At 44.4% G+C, this 22,546-nt stretch overlaps 1 protein-coding gene across 13 annotated transcripts in view; it reads right to left on the bottom strand.

Annotated features, from left to right (window-relative positions):
• The window catches only part of macf1a (microtubule actin crosslinking factor 1a), a 136,214-nt gene that overhangs the window by 29,433 nt on the left and 84,235 nt on the right, over positions 1–22,546 (bottom strand). For 12 of the 13 annotated variants that reach the window (XM_087787108.1, XM_087787113.1, XM_087787109.1 and 9 more), the window contains 27 exons: positions 22,301–22,516; positions 21,945–22,106; positions 21,503–21,772; positions 20,692–20,841; positions 20,393–20,626; positions 20,063–20,230; positions 19,731–19,904; positions 19,502–19,669; positions 18,950–19,141; positions 18,664–18,837; positions 18,134–18,257; positions 17,853–18,052; positions 17,455–17,772; positions 16,998–17,164; positions 16,737–16,893; positions 16,535–16,646; positions 16,382–16,444; positions 16,058–16,296; positions 15,761–15,890; positions 15,168–15,367; positions 14,857–15,084; positions 14,517–14,793; positions 13,129–13,721; positions 12,833–13,021; positions 12,560–12,766; positions 11,382–11,699; positions 11,132–11,314 (listed from right to left, as the gene is read on the bottom strand). In XM_087787108.1, the coding sequence (XP_087643234.1) occupies positions 11,132–11,314; positions 11,382–11,699; positions 12,560–12,766; positions 12,833–13,021; positions 13,129–13,721; positions 14,517–14,793; positions 14,857–15,084; positions 15,168–15,367; positions 15,761–15,890; positions 16,058–16,296; positions 16,382–16,444; positions 16,535–16,646; positions 16,737–16,893; positions 16,998–17,164; positions 17,455–17,772; positions 17,853–18,052; positions 18,134–18,257; positions 18,664–18,837; positions 18,950–19,141; positions 19,502–19,669; positions 19,731–19,904; positions 20,063–20,230; positions 20,393–20,626; positions 20,692–20,841; positions 21,503–21,772; positions 21,945–22,106; positions 22,301–22,516 (5,613 nt within the window). The remainder of the gene's footprint in view (positions 1–11,131; positions 11,315–11,381; positions 11,700–12,559; positions 12,767–12,832; positions 13,022–13,128; positions 13,722–14,516; positions 14,794–14,856; positions 15,085–15,167; positions 15,368–15,760; positions 15,891–16,057; positions 16,297–16,381; positions 16,445–16,534; positions 16,647–16,736; positions 16,894–16,997; positions 17,165–17,454; positions 17,773–17,852; positions 18,053–18,133; positions 18,258–18,663; positions 18,838–18,949; positions 19,142–19,501; positions 19,670–19,730; positions 19,905–20,062; positions 20,231–20,392; positions 20,627–20,691; positions 20,842–21,502; positions 21,773–21,944; positions 22,107–22,300; positions 22,517–22,546) is intronic. The other variant, XM_087787112.1, reaches the window with a different exon arrangement.

Raw genomic sequence — 22,546 nt, 5'->3', positions numbered from 1 at the left:
CCATCCAATGTCTTCCATTGAATCTGAGTTGGAACTAGTTTCTGTGCAAAGATCAGTGCAGTCCAACTGGCCTTCATCATCAGTGAAGCTATAGTCTTTGGCTTGGTTAGACTCGGTCTGTGAGAAAAGGTTAAGGAGAAGTCCAGGCTCAAGATGTTCCCAGGTTATGTCGGTGGAAACAAAAGCAGGGAAATCTAAAGTGGAGCCGTCAGACTCCCAGTCACTGTCCCCGGTAACGGATCCCAAAACATATTCGGCACCCTCCATCCCAGAATGGGTTCCCTCAGAAAAGGAGTCCACGTCCAGCTCTCGAGCACCTTCTGAGCCGACGTCCAAGGGCTCGGGTTGAGGCCGTTGAGGCCCAGCCATGTAAACAAAGCTGTCGGGCGAGAGAAACCCTCCATCGTCCTCGGTGTCTGGGCAGCGGGGGGGCTTCGGGACAGGGCTTGGTGGAAAAGACTCTGTAAAAGGGGATGGAGGAGAATCATCGAGAGTCTGAGGGGGAACCGACACTGCCAGGTAAACAAAACTATCTGAGATCACAAAGGCCTCTGTCTCTTTCGACGCAGCACCAACAGAACTAGATGGCAGCTCAGAAAAGGAAGTAGATGCAGTGTCTGTATGGTCAGATGTTTGCAGAGAAGGACAGTCAAGTTTTGGTTTCACAGTTTCTACGTTTGAGGTGAGTGAGGGTTCGTTCCATTCTGATTTTTCATCTACAGCAAAGGGTGTCTCTTCTATTTGACGAGTCTCTGATGTGATTGTGTCCTTGTGGCTCTTTAGAAAGACATCATCCTGTGTACGGTTCAAGTGAGGTTCAGATTTTGTTATATCCAGAGATTCAAATGCAGGGTCTGAGAGAACAGCCTCCCCACTTTCCAATCTGGATTCTTGTTTGTCACAAGCATTTTCACTCTCCCCCCTCTTGTATACATCTTCATCCGGCTCAGTCTCCTCTTCATAGGGGTTCAGAGGATGAGGAGCAGAAGTGCAGGTTTCTTCCTCACACTCCTCACCATCTTGCTCAGACACTGCACCGCTATCCAAATCGATTTCAGTAAGTCCATGAGATTCACAGATTGTCTGAATGTCGGCATCATCAGTTGTATGTTGTTTGGGATGGACTGCTGAACATGACTCTGACTCCAGTAAATGTCCAAGGGCCGAGTCTGTCAGGGAACTCTTCTCTTCTCCTACGATTTCCCTTGTTTCATCCCCACAAATATTTACGTCACAATCTTCATCAATAAAACCGTGCTCTTTCACACAGTCCTGCATTCGCAACAAGTCAAAGTTTGAAATATTCTCATGCTGAGGAGAATTTGATGCATCTTCTGGGACAGAGTCAGCATCGAGGGGAAGGGTACCTTCAAAAATTGCCCAAGCATTGTTTACGTCATCCTCATCCTCTTCTTCCTCCACACAAGGAAGTGCATAAGGATCCACTGGGTCTGGATCCACACTCATCTCCTCTCCCTCTATTCCTTCCTCCTCCTCCTCGTCGTCCTCCTCTTCCTCCTCCTCCTCACACTGTCTTTCCAGCTGAAGGAAGAGGTCGTCAGATTCCGCCTCAGAGCTGGGACATGGTGAAGCGCTTGAAGCCACCGGACCTCCAAACTCAACAGGTGGCGTTAACACAGGCCAATGTGCAGATGAGTTTGTTAAATCCCATTCCTCTGTTTCCTGTGTTTCTCTGCTCCAGGACGCATCATTCACTTCCCTATTCTCTAATTTAAGGACGGCCTCCCACTCTCTCTCTTCTTGTTGAGCATGTTCCACTTCTCTGACCTGTTTACATTTCCAGGCGATCTCCATATCTTCACTTTCCTCTTCTTCGAGCTCTTGGAGTATCCGTTGCTCATCCTCTTCAAACTTGAGCTCAGAAGCTGTTCGTTCCCTGAGTTCACAGCCCTGAATGCCCCAACCCAGTAGCCCCTCATCACTACCCTCATGACTAACACAGGGTGAAATAGGCAGCCCTCCTTCTTCCCTTAAAAATGGGGATGGGGGGTCTATTAGATAAAGTGTCTCTTCATCCGTGTTGCTATCCTCGCCTAGCAAGGGTGGCATCGGGGGAAGTGAAGGGAGGTTGTCCCTTCGACCCATGTGTATCCTTTTCCCTGTGGTTAAACTACGTGGCCATGTGCGGGCTTTAGTTGGGGGGCAGAAAACCGGTTTGGGCGGAATAAGAGGAGCATTATCACCTTGGTCCTGATCAAGAAGTGGGGAATCTCTCTCTGAATCTGAGGACTTAACTGATTCAACTGGCTCCACCAGAATCTTTTGAATTGCTGCTTTAGGTGAACTACATGTTTGGTGATGATCTTTTTTCTTTCTACTCACCTGTGGAACAACATTGGGGCTACATTGTAGGTTTACCTCAGGAATCTGAGGCACACGAGTCTTCGTTATGACAGGTGCTTTGGGAAGCAGGGGCACCTTCTGATTGTGTGCGAGATGTTTCTGCATGACAGGGTGTTTTTGCTTACAGATGTTAAGCGGCTGGTTTGGAGGAAGTGGGCTGATAGAGGGCGAGGAAGAGACAGGAGGAGTTTGTGGACCAGATGATATTGAGGATCTGGAGTAGGGAGGTAAGGATGGAATGGAGGTATCTGGGTGATTCATCTGAAGGGGTAACAGATGTGGAATCCCTGCACCGGACGAACGCTTTTCAGCTGCTTCACTGGACATGAACTCGAGTCTCTCCGCAAACTCTGGATAACTCGGAGGCATAAAGACTTTCCATGACCGGCGATTAGGATTGTCTTTCTTTTCACTAGCCTGGTGTCGTCTCTTGGCTGCCACAGCTACTCCACCAGAGCAAGATGATGAAGTATTCGGTAAACCAGGACTGATGATTCCAAGTGGCAGTGGCAAAATCTTAGCATCCCCAGTTAGCTTTAAGGCATCAAAAATCACCCTCTCATCCAGCTTCTTGACCCCTGCAGAGTTCTCTGTATTCCTGGAAACGAACACTCCTCCAATGTCTGCTCCAATCGTGCCATTACTGGATAGTGTACTCCCTTCTCCTCTCACCTCTCCTCCAACAATGCTCCTGGATGGTTGGCACAGTTTGGTCCCTTGATCAATCTGTTCATTGATGCGCATTGTATCATAAATGGAACGCTGGGGAACATAGCAATCCTCTATATAGCCCTCTTCTTCATCAGTTTTTCCAAGGCATGTAGGGTTCTGCCTCAGACAGTCAGGGCGACTGAGAGGCTTCCCCATTTTTTCTAAAGATCTGTGGCTATTAAGAACAGATGTGATGGGATACAAGGAAAATTCAGCTCAAAAAATAATGTTCCTTAAGTCAAAAATCCAGATGAACATGAATAGGTTTTCCACAAATCCTCCAGATTTTACATGATAAAGGTACTATGTCACCTCAACAGTTGTACATATCCTCTGTCTAACTGGTATGTTGTGTGGCACCAGATAACTGAAGCTCCAGTTGAGCACCATATTAAACACTGCTCAAAAAACCTGTTCGGACTGAGGGAAAAGTGTGGATAGAAACCAAGAGTGGGAGGAAACAAAACTCCATCTGCAAAGTCAAAGTCCAACGTGGGACAACAGCCACATTAGTCACATTCCTTTGTTCCGAAAAAACAGAGTCAAGCTCCCTCCCTCTGTAGTATGAATATAAAGCTGCTCATTTTGTTTTAATATCCAACAGCTACTTCCCTTTTCCTTTATGGAGTTTCCTCTTTGGCAAACAGGAAAGCAGCGGAGGAGTGAAGCGAAGCAGTTTGACGGAGAGGTACACAGGCAGGTGAAAAAGTCTCCTTTTACGGTGTGAAAACAGGGTCTTTATCTTTTGGAAAGAAAACTTTTCAGTGGGATGAATGTGCAAGAATCCGTAGGGTTTTGTTTTAACTTCAGTTATTCCATAGATTTTCCAGCCAATGTGATTAAAAAAACAAATCCTTTTACAATGTCAGTGCCACTTAGTGGTCCGGCAATATTCCCTTTCTGTCCTTGGCTTCCATCATCAGCAAATCGTAGCGTCTGTCAAATCAAACCCATAATTCCGACTCTGGCATCTCCGCAGGATCATCACAGTCTGGTATAAAATGTTTCTCTGTCAAACCTTGACAGGATTTAGAGCAGGAGGAAGAATACAGAACAAAGCTAAGAAAGAATAAATCCCCATCAACGCTTCAATTCCCAGTTACCCTCAGACGCTGCACAGCTCCAGGGGGGAAGTGGTTGGTTAAAGCAGCCAGAATCTTAGTAGTCTGGTTAGAGGGAAAGAGGGCATCTGAAAGGTGTATGGTGGGGGGTCAGGTCGCGAGGGACCAGTCAGGCAAGCAGTGCAGTGCAGGAGTCGTGGGACCGTATCCAGAGGGCAGAGTCCTAGACAGCGCTCCAAGCTCTAGCTCCAGCTTTCCTTCCCTTTTACCGGCAAATAATCCCACGACGCTCTCCACTCGTGTTCACCATCCTCACTCTGTGGCAGCTCCGTGCAAAAAAAAAAAAGAAACAAAGTGCCACGCAGACCCAGTTCTTTTTCCTCCTTTATGAAACGTGTGGGCCACTAAGCTGCACTCTTTCTCTCACAGTCACTGTTCTCAAGCCTCTACACAGCTGAAATGGTTTGCAGCTGCTAAAAAAATCTCCCCACTCTCGCTTACCAGTTCGCTACTCCCCCCTCACTCGTCTGCTCTCTAACTCACATGTCTCTTTCTCTCTCGCTCACTCACTCGCTCCAACTGGCTTACTCCCACCCTCTTCTCCCTGCTGTTTGTGTTTGAATTCTGCTCCGTTTGTTCTGTTTCCTGCACTGGTATTAAAAGACAGGAAGTGCTCTTATCATGCTGGTTTCCTCTCACACTTCAGTGAAAGCAACGAATATCTCCAAGGGAAGAAGAAGATTGTGATAGAGAGAAGGTGAGTTTTCATAAGGCAGATAATGTGTTGAGAGGTTGTGTGGTGTTAAAAAAACAAGTGAGAGACATATTAAAATATGCAAGTTTTTGCAAAATCATATCATGCTTCTGTTCAGTTGCCATTCAAGTTTAGAGAATATAGAGTTGGAAGTAAAAAAGAAACTTTAATTTTGACTTTGATAGAGTTAATTATCTAATAAGTTAATTTATCTCCAGAATTCTACTTTTAGTTCTGATAAATTTCCATTTAAATGTCCTTTGAAATGTGCTTCTTTTCACCGATAATTAAGAATATAAAACTTGTTTTCTGCCAAAAAACCAAAAGAGCTGTGAATCCAGCCTAGTAAACTCAAACAAATGAATCTCGCACTGGGATTATTAGGAACTTTTTTAATCCATTTCTGCAAATGGCAGCTACTGATATTAGCATGGACTACCTTAAACAAAACCACATGGCTAGCCAGCAGAAATCTAGCTCAAAGACATGTATTTATGGCACATGATTTGGAAAGGGGGAGCCCATACTTTTTTTTGCACACCACCACTTTACGGTTTAAAGTCTAGTCAGGCGGCCGACAGGTTCACTGAAGTACACAGTTGGATCTACTCTGTGAGTACCATGGGTATAGCCAGATGTTTTTTTTTTCTCCATTCTGTCTTCGTAATGTGCCAGAACACTTAAATGTTGTGAAATGCCAGCAGACAATGAGGGTTTCCCCTCTCCAGGCAGCTCGGTTTTATGTGTACGCAGTAGAGATACGGAGACTAGAGGGAGAGAAGGGGGTTGGCAATGTGAGACGACTGTTTTCATCACAGCTTTGTAATTCCCTGCTAATTCTCCGAGGGCACTTTGCTTTCCCCTATGTCCTTCACAAAAACACAGTCCACTGAGACGGGAATACAAAGTGAAACAAAATGAGAAGAAGCAGGCAAGAATAAAGGATGAGAGGGTGGGAGGGCAGGTCTGTTCGCCTTGAGTAAAAGAAGCTTATCAGTAACGAGCTGGTGGTTTTTATCCCCCCTCGGCGAAAAGTCCAAAGATTTAAGGAGACAAGACGGGTTTATTCACTCTGTGAGTTCCTCCATTGTTTGCCGGCTTTATTGTAGGGCAGTAATGAGGTAGTTAGGACGAACTGACGCGCAAGTGTGGAGAAGTAAATAAGAGGGAAACTATCACACAATAGTAGGTGATATTCCAGGTTTCCAATTGAGCGTTCCCCCGTCTGAGCCTTTAGTGAAATTGAATCCTGCTGGGGGAGCCCATGCTGAATGAGTGTGAGGTATAGGAAGTAGGAAAAGAGAGCTGTACACCTTAAAGTATGAGTGGGGGAGGCGCAGCCCTCAAACAAAGACGTTTAAAGTTCGGGTGGATACAATTCTGACTCCAGAGTACGCAAAACAATCCTTAATCTCACATGTCGTGGATATTATATAGTGTCTTAAGTCCTCCTTGGCCTCAGTCACAAAAGGGGCGTCAAGTGTTGCAGCGAGTCGCACCGTGGGCTGCATGTCAAACAAGCTAAATACTTCACTCTTTCTTTTTGACCGCCCTCCCTCCCCCACGAAACACACCCACCCTCTGTCAGTTGCGCCGCAGCTGTCATTGCCGCAAACGTCTTCATCCAGACAAAAGACGGTTGTCGCCGGTTCGATTCCCGCACAAGCCAGAAACACTGGCGAACACACTTACGTGGGTTCGCGACGAGAGGAGGGGACCACAGAGACGACCTAATAAGTTTGACCTCGCTCTGGTCCCGTCATACTAACTGACCGCTCTCTGGGGGATCTAAGCAGCTCAGGACAAGGTGAACTGGCTACACCACAGCAGGTTCCTCAAGCCAGATGAGCGTCGGGATTATCCAGGTTGTCAGTTGGAAGGGTAAATTGGAACAAACCCTGGTCCACCTCATGAAGGGGGACCCAAATTTACATTTCAAAATGTCCAACACGGATTAGATCTAGTAATTCGTCCATCATCAGTCGTTCTAAAGATGAACTAATTAATGTATTCAAAATGAAGGAACCTCTTGAGATGTCCCCAAATAACACAGATGTGAAGCTCTCTTGGGTCCTAATCTAAATAAACTGCAATTATGTGTAAGGTTCTCTTGTTGCACAGCACTAAAGACCAATCCATGCTGGACTCATGTTCCCCCCCGGGGACAGGATTAGGGGAAAAGGGTGCAAAGTCGAGGGATTAAAAGGGTTCAATGGCCCACTAAGGTCTTACAGCTTATGAATCCATTGAAAAGAGAACCTTAAGGTCCACATCAAGTTACTTTTAAGCGCTCAGTCAGTTTAGTGACGCGCCAACACACAGACACACACATTAAGTCAATCCTGTTGACTTTTCTGGGTCATTTATTAGCTCATGAGATGGCACAAAATCAACCCCAAATTCTACCTAAGGTGTTTGGACCGTTACAGATAAATTGACTTGATAAAATCAAAAGCGTTGGTTGTTGATATTACAACACAAAACAAGCACCAGTCAGTCTCACATTTAGAGAGACTGGATAGCAAAAGTTACAGACCTCTGTCTAGATGTCTACCATTTTGGTATGTTTTAACATGTGTGAGCGTACGTGTGTGTCTGTGTTATTGTTCTAAACCTTCCTCAGGCAAAGAAAGTCAAACAAAGACACATGGTAAAACGTGCGCACACACCCAAAACCACAGAGCGCTACTAAGATTGTTAATGAGATATTCAGAAGTAAGTGTGTGGGCGTGGAGGAGGGGGGTAGTTCTGCCTCAGATTTACTCCACATGGACCGTCTGCATTAACTACAGACACATGGATCTCATGCACAGTGACAACAGAAGGGATTTTTTAAAAATCGTTAACATGTAACCCTCTAACTCCTCCTTTAAAAGTTTCTCTTCACTCTTCTTTCTCAGTGAGGTCATGCATCTCCACAGATCATGTGACTTTCTCTCTACCTCTAATTTGCGGTATTAACTCATGAATGCCGCATGGTAAAAGGACGTTCATTAGACCACATGACTAAATAAATAAATCACAATATTCTTGCACAGACAAAATATTCTTTCAAATAAGATCTGATCAGAGGAGAGTTAAAAAGGTTACATCTGGAAATTTTCTTACAAGGAGATTTCAACACTGTGATCTAGTTCAGGCAAGAATGAAAAGTCCACAGATGTGCGAACGAAAAAATAAATGACCCTCCCTAACAAACAACAGCTGAAACAGCACAAACGCATTTGAAGGATAACAACTATTACACACACAGACACAGTCCTGCAGGTCAGTCTCTGATATACTTGAACATGTTTGTGTGTGTGTGTAAGGGAGAGATGGTTACAGGAGAATTTGGGCAAATCAAGTTAAAGGATTAAACAAACCATGTTAGCATGATCAAATCATCGTCTTTAAGAAACACACACACACTGATGGAAAATCAAATACCCTTGAATACACACACCCTGAGCCACATCAGCGGCAGATACACACAACCGATGACGGAGCCAGACACCACATGACCCGGTGGGTTGGCGAGGGTGTGCCCAGTCATTGAGTTCTGACCTGCTCACCAACTGCCATATTTGATCTGGACCTCAGGTTCAGACTCAATTCTATTATTTTTATCAGATCAACTCTTGAATAAAGATTGTGTAGGAGGGTAAAACACATTTGTTTGGGTGTACAAACAGTGCATTGTGATTCAGTATGTTTGTGTGAGCTTATGTTTTTGTGTTTGTTTATCTCATAAATATATTTTTTGTGTCAGTTCTTCTGTGTGTTAACTATTTATATTTTGGAACTGTGTTTTTTGTATTTGTTTTATGCATGTTATATGTGTGTTTTTTATAATAGTCATTTGCGTTTAAACATAATATACCTAGTGAGTCTAAAGCAGTATTGTGATCATACAGGTCAAATTTCCCTTTGAACACAACTAAGTGTGTGTATTCTTACGGTATGTTTGTGCATTTTGTTTGCTGATCTTTGTGCCTTTAAGAGCATGTTTGTGAAATCAAAGCACCCGAGGAAAGGATGTTCATGTTCTCATTCCAGCCTGAGACAGTATTAGCTGCATTAGGCAGGAAAGAGAATCAGGTTATGTGGGGAGTCATAATGCCACTCCCTAATATGTGTTAGTATGTGTGTGTGTTTGTGTGTTAGTGTGAGGGTGGGGTATGGTGACAGCTGAGATTCCTCTTGCCCCCTGAAAAAAGTCCGGAATTAGAAGCATCTTCTAAGTGTCAGTGAACAAGCAGGGCTAGCTCTGCAGCACAACCGCTAACAAAAAGCAGTTTTTCCAGGTAGCTAACAGGGAAATGTTCCATGTGTGCTCGCTAAAACAAAACATATGCTAACTTAATGGGCAGTTGATTTTAAAGTCCCTACATACCGTGCTACTCCAGTCCACTTAAAGTGAACTTGTGTAGCTGAGGCCACCAGTAGGAAGCGAACTCTAAATGAAGAACTGATGCAGAAATGACTGGTGAACATAATCTTGTGACCTACATAGAACCTTCACATTACCTTAGAGTTCACACTGACAATGCTGGATTCAACAATCTAACATGGTCTTATACGAGGTGTTTGGGTGTCCTAGCCTACAGGTGGGTGGGGACGTGATCGTCGAAGTCTGAAGTTAGAAAGGAAAATAACAGTTTTTTTTATTAATGATTCTTTAAAAAAAAACTTTTAATTTTCTTGCTGCTGCTTCTGTCCTGCTCTGATGGTTCAAGCTGGTCGCACCCTCTGGTCTCTCCCCCACCTCCGTCTGTCTCTATGTAACTGATCCAACTGGGCTCGGTTCAAACCTAAACATGTCAGTCCGACTCTGAAAACAGAGCAGACCCCCTCCTCGTCCCCCCCTGCCCTGCCCTTCCCCCCACAGACCCCGTTTCCAATCCAAAGGGGTGATGTCATGCTTTGTAAGAAGAAGGGGCTCAGGATAAAGAGTACGGGTGAGTGTTAGGGGAGGAGGTGACGTCGTCAGATCATTGTTGAATCCTCCTACAATGATGTCATCCGCTGGGGCCAAAAAGATGGCCACATGAGAACTTTTAAACTACTTAGACCAGGGCAGCCTTTTCCGGTACATGGAACCCATGTTGGGGGCAAGACTGGCGGTGGCATTCAAGACCTTTAAATACTTTTTTAAAAACCATTTGATTTTAAATTTAAGACCAACTGTGCAGTTAACCAAAATTGAAATATAAAAACATAAAAATATACAAATTCTGTTGATTAACTCTGATTTAGTTTAGGGACCATTAAACCCAAATGTTCATCTTCATGCACTGAAAAACATTTTTAAGACTTTTCGGAATTTCGGAAAGACAATCATGCCAATACAGGCCTTGTTTTTAGACTAAATGATTGAACCCTGATAACAAATAACGTCTTCTGATGAGGATCTCAATTCAAGGGTAGGGACGAAGGAGAATGATGTAATTTCTGAAACTGCGAAAATGTTCCAGGATCCTCCCACACACGAGGAAGAGTCGACGGAACACGACTAGTGAATCATCGGACAGATCGTCTCCACTGAGTGGGCTTCAACAACGACTCCGAAGATCAACTCTGCACTGACCAGGAAGTTACATCACGGCAGGAAAATGTGTCTTTAATGATAGAGGCCGGGGTCAGAGGTCATTCCGGAGTCAGCTTGAGGCTCATGACCACATGAGATCGTGACAATAAAAGCTCATTGAGGATCAAAAGAATGTTAAGTTGTCAAATTCGCTGACTCAAATCCTCAGAATCCAACAGTTTTAAACCATCTTATCTGTTCTAGATCAAGCGGGCGTTCACTTGAAATCACAACCAGTACTTCATGACTCATTTGAAGCAGCGATAAAGCTTGTCAACATCTTTCTATTGAAAAAAAACAACAACCTTAGATCAAATAAATTCTTAATGTTTTATCACAAGGACCAAACTATTTTTACTTTGGAAATTATCGTGGGCAGCCCAACAAATCAGCACATGACCACTAAGACTGTGGTTTCACTCATTTCCATTATAGCGTAAATCCTGAGAGTACTTGTTAAAGTTCACGAAAACAGAAAACTGACACAAAAAAGCACTTCCTTGCTTTTTTATAAAATATTTGGAAGTTGTGCTTTAGTTATTGTTGCAGTCTTTATTCTTGCAATTACATTGTTCAAACAGCGGGGGCAGCCAAAAACAGTTGAATATAGACCAGACCAATCCATTTGTGCCTTCACAGGTGCCATTAGAAAGTCAACAGAGTCGCTCTTACCTTGAACTCCTTCAGTTGCTGCTTGATGGTCTCCACCTCCGTTGCAACAACACTCTCTGCATTGAGTCCATCTTCAGCTTTAGCAAGGACAGCCTGCAGTTCTCCCACCTGCCTGTAGAACTCTTGCACCCTGGAGGCAGCCTCCTGGACCTGCTCGAGTCTGGCCTGACCACGCTCACTCAGCTAGAATGATCCCAGACAAGAATTGTGAGAAACAGAACTGCGAGTCTGGAGGTGTGAAAGTCCTCACCTTGCCAGCCTGGCGAGTCAGTGCCTCGGTTTCCCTGCGAAGTGCCAGGAGATCAGGGGAGGAACCCTCTTGACGGAGCATAGTGCTGCACTCTGAGGTGTGCTGGTCCAGCTCGGTTCTTAGGCAGTCCAGGCGGTCGTGAAAGTCCTTTAACAGGTCAGCCTGGGAGGCAAGAGAATCCGCATCCCGGCCTACTGGACCCAGAGAGTCCAGTTCATCATCCAGGTCTGCCAGACGAGAGAAAACGTCCCGCACGCGTGACTGGACTTCAGCGACTCCCTGAAGTCGGGACTCGAGCAGAGAGCAGCAGTGCTCCATCTAAAAATCAATCAATCATAATTCAATATTAGATATAGTGGTGATAGGGGACCTGTTTTATACCTTCATCAAGACAAGGGGCCAACATATTATTGTACTCTCAGGCTGAACACATTTTGGATTTACCAAACTGTTTAACAGGATGGATCAAATTCCAATCAACCTCATCAATCTCTGTCCCTTATGTTAGCATAATCATTTATATGTCACCATATAACATGAACATTCATCTACTTGAATTGTGAGCAAACCATCTGGCCCGACACATAAAATGACATGGCAGGCCAGTTTTGGCCCCCGGTCCAAGAGTTTGACATTGGTATAACACAAGTGAAAAATGTTGGCTTAAAAGACGTATAATAAATTCTTGCACAAGGAGAGAGTAACAAAAAATATGAAGAATATTATGAAAAATAATTAGTTAGTCATAGTTAGGGGTTTTAAGGTTCTGTACGGCCGGATTAAGTCAGACATGTCCAAAGATTGGCTATTTCTAAAAAGAAAAAGTGTGTTGTTAAGTATAATTCAGAACCATTTAGAAATATATGCACTTTATGTAACATTAATTTTGTAAGTGAATAACTAGTAAGTGAGCGAACAGAAAAAGCATCCATCAATGCAAGAGTGAATTGTCTCATGCTGACATCGTGTGATAAAGTAGAGCTGCGTGAACAGAGGCGCTGAGCTCGACTCATATATGGTCAATGTTGATTTTATCGTGTTTCCAATTACGTCTGAGAATGTAAACAACCGCCTTAAGATGCAGAGTTGCGCCACTGGAAAGCGTGTGTAAAGGGCAAAGACGACTGATGCTTACAAAGTAACTTTGAAAAAAGATTAAAGTCAATTTTGACTCTCACCTTGTCTGAAACATCTGTGTAGTCTTTCTCTGTGTCTTTGGCTTGTTCCAAGAGCTTCTGGGCCCCATCTGGGCCCCCCTCCTGCCTCTCAGGGGCGTCCTGCACCAGCCCCTGAGCCAGGTCTCTCAGGTAAACCACTTGACTTTGTAGGGATTCCAGATTCTCTTGCTGAGTCCTCAGACGCTCCAGACTCTTGGTGCTACAAGCCTGAGGAGTCAAGAGCAAATCATCAGAAACTCATTCTTTGAGTGTTTCAGGAGAACCGGTCAGAACCTGAGCTCCTAAAGCTTCCTGGACTTCGATCTGGTGTTTCGCCGCCTCCAGTCGTCTCTCCACTGCCTGTCGTCCGTCTTCAAACTCCTTCAGTCTAGAGGCTAGCTCATCCAGCTGAGACGTGTGAGTGCCCAGGCTCTCTTCAAGCTTCTCCACACGCTGGTTCAACTGGGCCTTCTCATCTCGGACCTGCACAGGATTATTTCCAAAACAGAAGATTTGCTTCATCATTAAGCTGTATGAATTACATTTGAATGATGACTTTTTTCTTAAAGATCTAGTAAAAGAAAACTGACCATGTCTTCTCCAAGGCAACACTGTTCCAGTAACTTATCAGCTGCAGAGTTAAAGAGCTCCAGAAGAGGGCGCTGCCTCTCCAAGTCCAGCGTCAGCCCTCTGACCTTCAGCAGGGCTTCATCTAACTCTGGTGCATCCAGTGAAGGCTGCATCCGTCTGTCCTTCTCCTCCATCTCAGCCAGCCATGGAAGCAGCGCCCCCTTGTGTTGCTGATACGCCTCAGCTTTGTTCAGAGTGGTCTTCAGCTGATTCTCGCGGTCGGACGCCCTCTGGTTCAAGTCCTCCCAATCCTGGCGCAGGAGGCCGAGCCGATCCTGCAGGCCAGAGCGCTCGGGGTCGGCAGCCGGCAGGGCGGCGATCAGCGACGTCCCCTCGGCCTGGATCAGCTCGTAAGAACCTCTGTGGCTGGCGACGCCGCGCTGCAGCTCCTCGGACTGAGCCATCAGGGAGCGAAGAGCATCCGGGTGGCAGGGATAAGACTCCGGGGATGATTCTCTGGACTGCTGGTCGAGCCAGGACCTCAACTCCTCAAACATCTGCTGGAACTGCTGTGTCGAGGAGAGCGCGTCTTGTAGCTGAGAAAGACTGTCGGCTGGACAGGAGAAGAAAACGATGCTTTACCCTTCTGTCATACTTTAGTCTTCATCATTATTTCTGGTCTGTTTTAACTTTCTTACATCAACACCAACCTCAAATGTAAACTGAAAATCTGTTCCAAAATAAACATGTTTGCAAATTTTCTATTTTGTTGCAGACAGTACTGTATAAATAGATGGATTTATTGTATCGAGCTGCAGTCGGAACAGCTAAGCTCCTTGTCATTGTGTACTTTGTTACAAACAGATGATTTATTTGAACAGCAGATAAACTTAATGACTTGCTAAGTGTGAGGCCCCAATTACTGCACGTTACTTATGGGTCCAACAATACAGTAAATTCCCAATGATGCATTTCTAATCCCTGCTCTATTTATTGATAACTGATAGGTGCCTACAATACTTTATTTAAATCATAACTATGTTTCCATGTGAAAAGGGATCGACAGCTGTGATTAGTTAGCTGGACAGCAAAGCATTATGAAGGGGTTGTTTAAAATTTTAGAAAATGAAATAAAATGTAATAAAAAAAATGCTATTAAATGATTTTGACAGTATAAACTCTTTTATAATGTGGAAAATGTTTATAGAGAGTGCAGGGGAGGGCTTAAGTATTTGAATAGTCACAAACTGAATGGCCAATACTTTGCGGATATTGTTTAATATGATGCGTTTTCAAAATTCAACTGCAATAAAGAGGGACCACAGTCATTGGATATTTTTGGCTATAATGTTGTTACACACCTCATAGAAACAAACACTCCTCGTCTATACAAATTCTGTGCACAAACCTGCTCGCTCCTCCAAACTCCTGAGCGGCCTGCTGACACTCTCCAGACGCTTCTTCAGCTCCTCCTTCAGGTAGGGCTCGGCCACGATGTCGCTCAGCTCTCGGCAAAGTTTTTCCGCTTCAGCGAGCTCCGTCTGTCGTCTCTCCAGCTCAGATCGGATCTCCCCGGTCTCCTGCAGACGATGCTTGAGCGCCTCGGGCTGCGCGCTGAGCGAAGCCTGGCTGTCTAACCGCTCGCCCAGAGCAGAGACGCTGGTGGAGAGTTCTCTGAGGAGACACTGGATAGTGGAAAAGGAACGTTATAGACTGTACGGGTGGAAGTAGACCACATCTGGGTTTACCTGGAACTGCTCGCTGGTCCCTTTAGCTTGGTCGATGTTGCTTGACCTCTGGGATAGCCTGTTGGTTAACTCGTTCCATTGCTGGGAGATAGAACCGAGCTCGGCCTGAACCTCCGCCAGCTCCTCGGGTTCCTGCGTGGCATCACCTGCCTGGGACAGGATCCCTTCGGCTGACTGGGTCAGCTGGTCAAACTGGGGCTTCCTGGTTTCAAACTCCCTCATCATGAACTAAATACAGAAGAACGATTTTACCCGAGAGTGTCAAGGACCTTCAAGGGATGGCATAATCATTCCATCAAGTTCTGTTTTACCTGAACCTGTTGTTTCTGAGTGTTGAGCATGTTGGGGTCGATGCTCAGGGGGCCAAGAACACTCATCATCAGCTCCTTCTCCCTCAGCCACGGTCCCAGCTGATTGGCTGCCGTGCTGAAGCTTCCCAGTCTGTCTGCACAGCTCTCGAGCTCCGTCTGACGCTGAGCTGCGTCTAGATTCGTCTGCTGCCAGCGCGAGTCTGAGGAAGAAGAGTCAAATACGAAAAGGTTAGAGTAGATCAGACATGGGAAAAGTGTGGACAATAGTGGCTGTTATACAACATGTAACCCTCGCAGTACAGTCTGCATCAAAGCTTTGTTTTGTCCATAATTTTTTCATGATTCATATTTAAAATAACTATAATAAGATGCATATACACAACATCAAATACATAGAGATAAGTGAAAATGTTTTTACTATTGATTATTAGATAGTTGAATTCTCTTCCCTTTTTTACATTATTGCCTTTTTTTTTGTTCAACCCTTGCTCATTTGTCTTGACATATGATGTGGCCCCAGAAAATGCTTGTCTTGTAGAAAGTAATACATCTTTATTCCTGTAAGCTGTAACACTCTGAAGTATAAGATGTACCGATGTCCTGCAGCTGTTGCCTCCAGCTTTCCGCCTCGGGTGACTCTGGATTTTCAGCAATCAGTTTCCTCAGGGAACTCTTCAGCTCCTCCACTTTGCTGGATCGTTCAGCCAGCTCCGACATCAGAGCCTGAGAAAGAAAATCACACAAAGGTTAACCTGAACGTATAAAATACCGCCTAATAATCTGTCTGTATCTGTAAAGTTCATAAATAACTTTTTGGTCAAGATTGTTTATAATGTTCTTTTTGGGAGCTCTGTATTAATACTAATACTAATACTAATAAAGCCACGCACCTTGTTTGCTTGGGCCTGGGCTTGGATCAGCTCTGGTTTAGATGGGATTCCCGACTGTCCCTGTTTGAGGGTTTCTTCTCTGCCCGCCAGCCACTTTGTGAGTTCTTCTCCTTCCTGCTTGGCCTTCTGCCTCAGGTCCAGAGAGGCCTGCTGCTGAGCAAGTCGGTCTTTCACCTCCACACCCAGGGCTCCGTAGAGACTGTTGACATCAGTCACGGCCACCTGAAGCTCTGTCAGGTCTGAGTGACAGGAGAGAAAAGCCGACAGGTTTATTGTTTATCAGGAAGCAAAACCACATGCCAGAGAGGTAGAGGCGAAGCTCACCTTTACATGTGTGAATCCCGTTGACACTGCCCGGAGCTGCTGAGCCGTTTATGTGAGGAACACCTGGAAGGGAAACAGCGCAGTAAGAGGTTTGAGGTTCATACTTCAAATAACTTTATTTTTAAGATACAGTAGGAATTAAACTGCTTTTACCAGGTTTAGTCTGAGGAGCTGTGATGTCAATGACAAGAGTCTCCAGTTCTGATCCCGTCTTGTTCAACTCCTGCACCCTTGATCCCTGAGACTCCCACTCTCCTGACAATTCCTGAATGAATAACAAAATATTTTGTTGCTGAACATTTCACATTTTTAATAAATCGTTAGGCATCAACAGTAAAATGTCACCAATACAGACCTGGAGCTGGTGGACTCTCCTCTGCAGACTCTCTGTGCTGTGGTGGACTTCTTTGGATGGCAATTGCTCATGTGCCGTCTGAAGCCACCTCTGGAGGGAGCCAGAGAGGCTGCGGAACTGAAGGAGTTGCTGTTCACACATCTGGGTGGTGGCAAACCTGTGTTGGACCCCCAAAAACAGGTGATCAATGAACATTGTCAAACTAGCCAGTAGATGTCTGACGCCCTCTAGTGTTTGAGAAGGGAAGCGCAACTTTATTACCTTTCATTGATGTCACTCTCCAGCTGTTTGAAACCTTCTGAGACATGTCGCACTTGATCTGTTAGCTTTTGAGTGTTCCGAAGTTCTCCAGATGCGCTCAGTTCACCACCAATGTTGCAGAAAGTCTTCAGCTGAGCCGACTCCAGTTCCATTTCGGATCGGACCTCCTGCAAATTCACAGTTAACTCAATGAATAATTTGGCTTCTTTAATGAAAGAGGTGGAGTAAATAAAATTAATAGAAGTTAAAATAAAATTATAAAAATCTACTACGTCATCACCCAGTGCGTGCAAACATAAAACCCAAAGTGCTTCATGGCAGTGGGTTGTTTTGTAATAAAATGCACATTTTTCAAGACATTTTAGTCATTGATGCTTTAAGTAAAATAATTATATATTGTAATTTCTTTCTCTCCACCTCGTATAACAGAAACATTGAGTTCATGCATGATTCTGACCTGGATGGTTTCTCTGTAGTCCACCACACTGCGGTCTGGTTGTCCCACCGGGCTCAGAGCCTTGAGTCTGCTCTGGGTAAAGACCTCCAGGTCCCCACTGAGCCGTTCAAAGCTCTCCAGTCTTGGTAGCAGAACCTTCAGCTCCCCCTCGCGCTGCACTTGACTGGATTGTGCTGCTGAATACTTCTGAGTAAGTTCATCCACTGAGCTCTGGAGGCTTGAAGCTGTGGAAGCATCGGAGCTCTGGAAGAGTTTGGACACAGAATCCTGCATCGCCTCTACTGCGTTCTGTCTTGAGAGAAGCTCTTGGCGTAGTTTCTATCGGACAAACAAGGACATTTATTTTTAGAAATCAGACTTAATGACAAATGGAGATGAAAGAAGCCCGGCTGACCCACCTGGTTTTGAGTGAGGGCATCTTGGACGGCCTGAGCAGTGGGCTCCACTGGACCTGGGTTCAGAACTAGCATGTCCAGCCAGCTGAGTAGACCCTTAAGTCCTTCTTGAACACTAACAGACTGGGCCATCGCCGTCTGCAGTTGTTCAGCTCGCTCAGACACGGATGTAGAGAGGGAGTTAAACCTCTTCTCCAAACCATCTGGAAATTCAACATTTGGGTGATTAACAAAGTAACTTCCTTGACCTTCCCTGGTCAGTTTAGACAATAATGCTGACGTACCTGCAGTACACAGTATGTCCACAGCTTTCAAAGATGGCGCCTCTTCTGTACTAACCAAATCTCTTCCTTCTCTCTTCACCTTCTCCAGCTGAACCGACCGCTCCGCAAGCGCATCCTGCAACATCTGAGGACAGTTGAGATTAACTTTAACTTTGAAGGTTTCTAGATGTCAAATATTAGATTTTTTAGCACCAAAATGAATACAAATTAAATCCCATTTCACTTGTATTACACCAAACAGGAAAAAAAGAAATTAGAAAATCGGGAGCCGCAATATGACTTTCTCAATTTCTTAAAAGCCCTTGGAATTAAATCTCCAAACAACGCGTAACACACCATTAGCTTTTTTAATATTGGATATAGTTTCATTTTAAAGAGCGTTTCAAAACTATACTGTCAAACATCTTGTGAGAAGTTTTTGACATTTTTAAGGCGTTACACATTAAGCACAACGGATAATAAAGGGCACTGTCAATTTTTCAATTTGCACATCTTATAGTTAGATTTTGCAGCTGGAGAAACTTTCTAACCTGAACTTGTCGCAGTGAGTTCTGCAGGTTCCGTGGATCCACCTCTCCACTGGTCTTAGCAACACTTTCATTTTGCTCCTGAGCATTCAGCCACGAGTGCAGGGAGACTGCCTTGTCCTGGTACTGTTGATAGCGTTCCAACAGGCCGGACAGACGTCCTCCCAGCTCAGATGACTGCAAAAGAGCAATAGATGGACAAGTGTTAATTTCTTTGTCTGTGAACGATGCAGAAACATTCCTGCAGAAATTGCACACGTAAAGGTAAAAGTGGAAGTACAAAACTCACCTTGACGTGCAGGTTTGTGTATCTTTGGTTGGCTTCTTGAAGTTTTTCATCAACCATCTCCTTCGTGCTGTTAAGAGCTGGATCGGAACCACCAGCCTGCTCAAGAGCTCCTAGGACAGAGCCTTCAACTTTCTGGCCCGAAATCTGCACAAACCTCAAATCCGCTTTGTGGCATATGATGTCCTCTGCCAGCTGGAGAGAGACAAAAATGGCACTATTTAAATTTGCTAACTCACAGTTGAAATGGCAAGTTTGGGCATTGATTGATATTATCTAGTTTAATGGTTTATAAAATGCGTTTGATTTTTTACCAAAATTAACCTTTATTTTGTTTCAATGTTTTGGAATACACTTTTTTTTTTTGTTTTATTTATAGGAATCCTGCTTTCCTTTTTGTTCCACCAAAAAAAAATGTTTTTTTTTAATGTGAATGAATAAAAGGTTATATGTTGTACTGTATTAGGTGCAAAAAGTGCAAACAACACATCCAAATCAGTCATTCAAAATATTCACATGAAAAATGTGTATTTTCCAAATTACTTCAAAGTTTACCTTTCTGTGCTCCTCCAGTCGTTCCTTCAGTCCCTTCGCATCAGTCTCTCCTTCTCCTAACCTCCTTACTTCCTGCTCACACTGATCCATCCATGAACCCAGAGTTTCGTGTTCCTCCTGGAACTTTGTCAGCTCTTCCTTGAGAGCTTCAGACTTCCGGAGTCGGTCCTGCAGAGAACAAAAAGTCAAGCCTGCAGCTCTTCATTGTCACGAGGACTGGATTACAAACCTGGCAGCTCTGGAGTTTGTCCTGGTGCTGAGCCTGCAGCTGATCTAAAGATGCACGAAGTCGCTGTTTCTCTTCAGGAGGTACAGTGGAGTCCGGCTGGTCCAGGAGGGCCCGGGTCGACTGTGTGATGGCGAGTAGTTTCGCCTGCTGAACCTGAAGCTGCTGAAGCTCCGCCTGAGGAAAAAAAAAAGATAATATTCACTCAACAAGAGAACAGCACTAAACTCCCTTGATTAACCAAACTAACATGAATTTTAAACACCCAAAGAGGGATTATTTCGTTTTTTTTACAGAACAACTTTGGAGTTTTAAATGTTGATTAAGTTACTGACCTGCACTGATTCTGTATGTGACATCACACCACTAGCAGGTTGGGAAGAGAACGAGTCAGTCATGTCCCGGCCTGACACGTGATCAACTCTCTGGTCGGGTTGGTTAAGAGTTGATAACTCCTTCAGGAGAGAGTCCATCTGAAGCTGAGTCTCCTCTACTGCTTTTGCCTGAAACATAAAAAATCTTGTTAATCATTTTTCTTTTTTTTTTAAAGTTATTATTTAAGCAGAAAACCAAAGCAGTAAATCATGACAGTTTTCTCACAAGCACAGTGACCTTTCAGGAGCAGTAGCCCAGACTAATCATAAGCAAAGCTCATAATTCCTTACTTTCTGCGTGTTCTGTTGCACGGTCGCACTGATGGCAGTGTCCAGATCAGATTGTAACGTGTCGGCAGAGTGAGTCAAGGAGTTGTACTGCTCCTTCATTTGTGCTAGCGACACCTTTAGGTTGTCCCTCTCCTCTGCACTGAGATTGTCACTGCGTTCAGCCAGGAAGTCCTCTACTGAGCGAATAGCCTCAGAAATGGCTTCCCCTTTGCTCTGGAGGGTCTTCTGTACATCCTAGAAGAAGAGGAGACACATTTTTTTAGCATTTGTGTTATGAACAGAGTTAAAAACGCTCTCACTTTCAGGTTTTTCTGCTTGTCCTGGAGGAGGTTCACGTCATCCGTCTCCGCTCCTGCTCGCTGATTGGCCAGTAGACTAGCAGCACCGGCCAACCACATGGAGAGACCTTCAAGTTTCTGTGAACACTCGGCCGTCTGCTGCTGGACCACCTGGCGAAACATGTAGAATTAGTTTAGAAGTTTAAAAGTTGCTTTTAAAGTGCAAGCTACAGTGGTCATAATGTAAAGGCTCATTTGTGCATTTGTCGCGTTATGAACAAATGATTTAAATGTGAGAGAAAGAAGAGCGAAAAAGAGGTATGTGTGGAAAGTTTGGAAAAACTATGAATTTAAAATGGTAAAGACATTTAAATGAATTTGAATCCTGAGGAAGATAAACGAGGGACTTTGCCAAGCATTGATCAAATTGTGTCAAGAGATCACACACACACACACACACAAGCAAAATAACAAGAGGAAAATGACAAAAACATTTTTAATTTCTTGGTTGTTGTTTTTTTTCTCAATCTTTTTTGTGCGTTTTACTGAAACGAGTGGAAAAATGTGCACGAACGACAAGAGCGCAACACTGGTGGTCAAGCATGTTCTTCACTGGTCATCTGGAACAGCAGAGCAAACAGGTTAATAACACACGTGAGGTGAGGCGAGCAGAGCAGCAGATATGTATAAAATGTGAGTGAAGGTGGTGACATGTCACTTAGTTGGTGAGATTCACACACTGGTGTTTGTATAAACCTGAAGGCGACGTTGAGTCAATAGTTTTGAAGTATTAGTAAGAAAAAGAGACGACACTAGACGACTTTTCCCAAACCTCTCTGTCTCTGGCACTTTGCAATACTTTGTCCTTTTCCATGACCTTGACTCTCTCTCTCTGCTGCTGCTGGGCCGCCAGTGAACCAGACCAGGCCTGGACTTGGCCCGAAGTGCAGTGGAAGGTCGTCTGCAGCTGCTGAAGCTGACCTAGGAGCTGCCTGCTCTGCTGCGGCTGCAGATCTTTGGCGCTCTCTGATATGAAGACTTGAATGTGAGCCGCCACAGAGCTGACTTCACTAGAGCGAGAGGTGAGGGAGGACTGAAGCTCCTGCAGCAGAGAAGGACAGAGAACGAAGTTAAAACAGGTTTTGTTTGTATCAGAAAATAGATTTTTTTTAGTCCATGTGTAGTACAGTAATGATAGCATCATAAAAATAAGAGCGATCCCTTTATTGGTTAAAGTCACACCAGGAAAATGTTTTAGACTAACATACACTTGCCTGACAAATTTGCAGTTGACGTGTCAGCTGATCTTCACTGTCAATATCCCTCTTTTCAACTTTAGCCATCTCTTCATTCATATGACCGTTTATCTCCTGCAGCCACGAGAGAAGACTCTGGACTTGTTCTCCCAAAGATTTATGCTCCAACACCACTGCTTCCTGAAAAATGATCACACAATCACTGTCAGATGTTTTGATCAATTTTTACTGTGGTAGTTTTTGTGTACATTATTGTTGGGAGTAATACTATATCTAAACAACTAAAAACTTCCTAATTTGTCTTGAACCTTGAAATGATGGATTCTTATATTGATTCTGATATCTAGAACGTTTCTTGTCTTATCTATTCTTACCTTGACTGAATCTCTGTTGTTGTGCAGACTTTGCAGAACACTCTCAGAGAGCATTCTGGCTGCTCGATAGCCACGAGCTAAGCTAGCTCCATCTTTCTTCAGTGCCAGCAGGAGCTGTGGAGGAACTTCTTTCTGGCTGGCTTTCGAAAGGTTCTCGGCAATTTCCACCTCTTTGTTAATTTGGCCCTCCAGATCACAGAGTTCAAGATCCAGTGACTGAAAGCACGTCAACCATAGATGTTTTGT

Source organism: Callionymus lyra, chromosome 3 (genome assembly GCF_982586985.1).
Source record: "Callionymus lyra chromosome 3, fCalLyr1.hap1.1, whole genome shotgun sequence".
Classification (NCBI taxonomy): Eukaryota; Metazoa; Chordata; class Actinopteri; order Syngnathiformes; family Callionymidae; genus Callionymus; species Callionymus lyra.
Note: the sequence above shows the minus strand (reverse complement) of the source record. Positions and strands in the feature narration are given on the sequence as shown.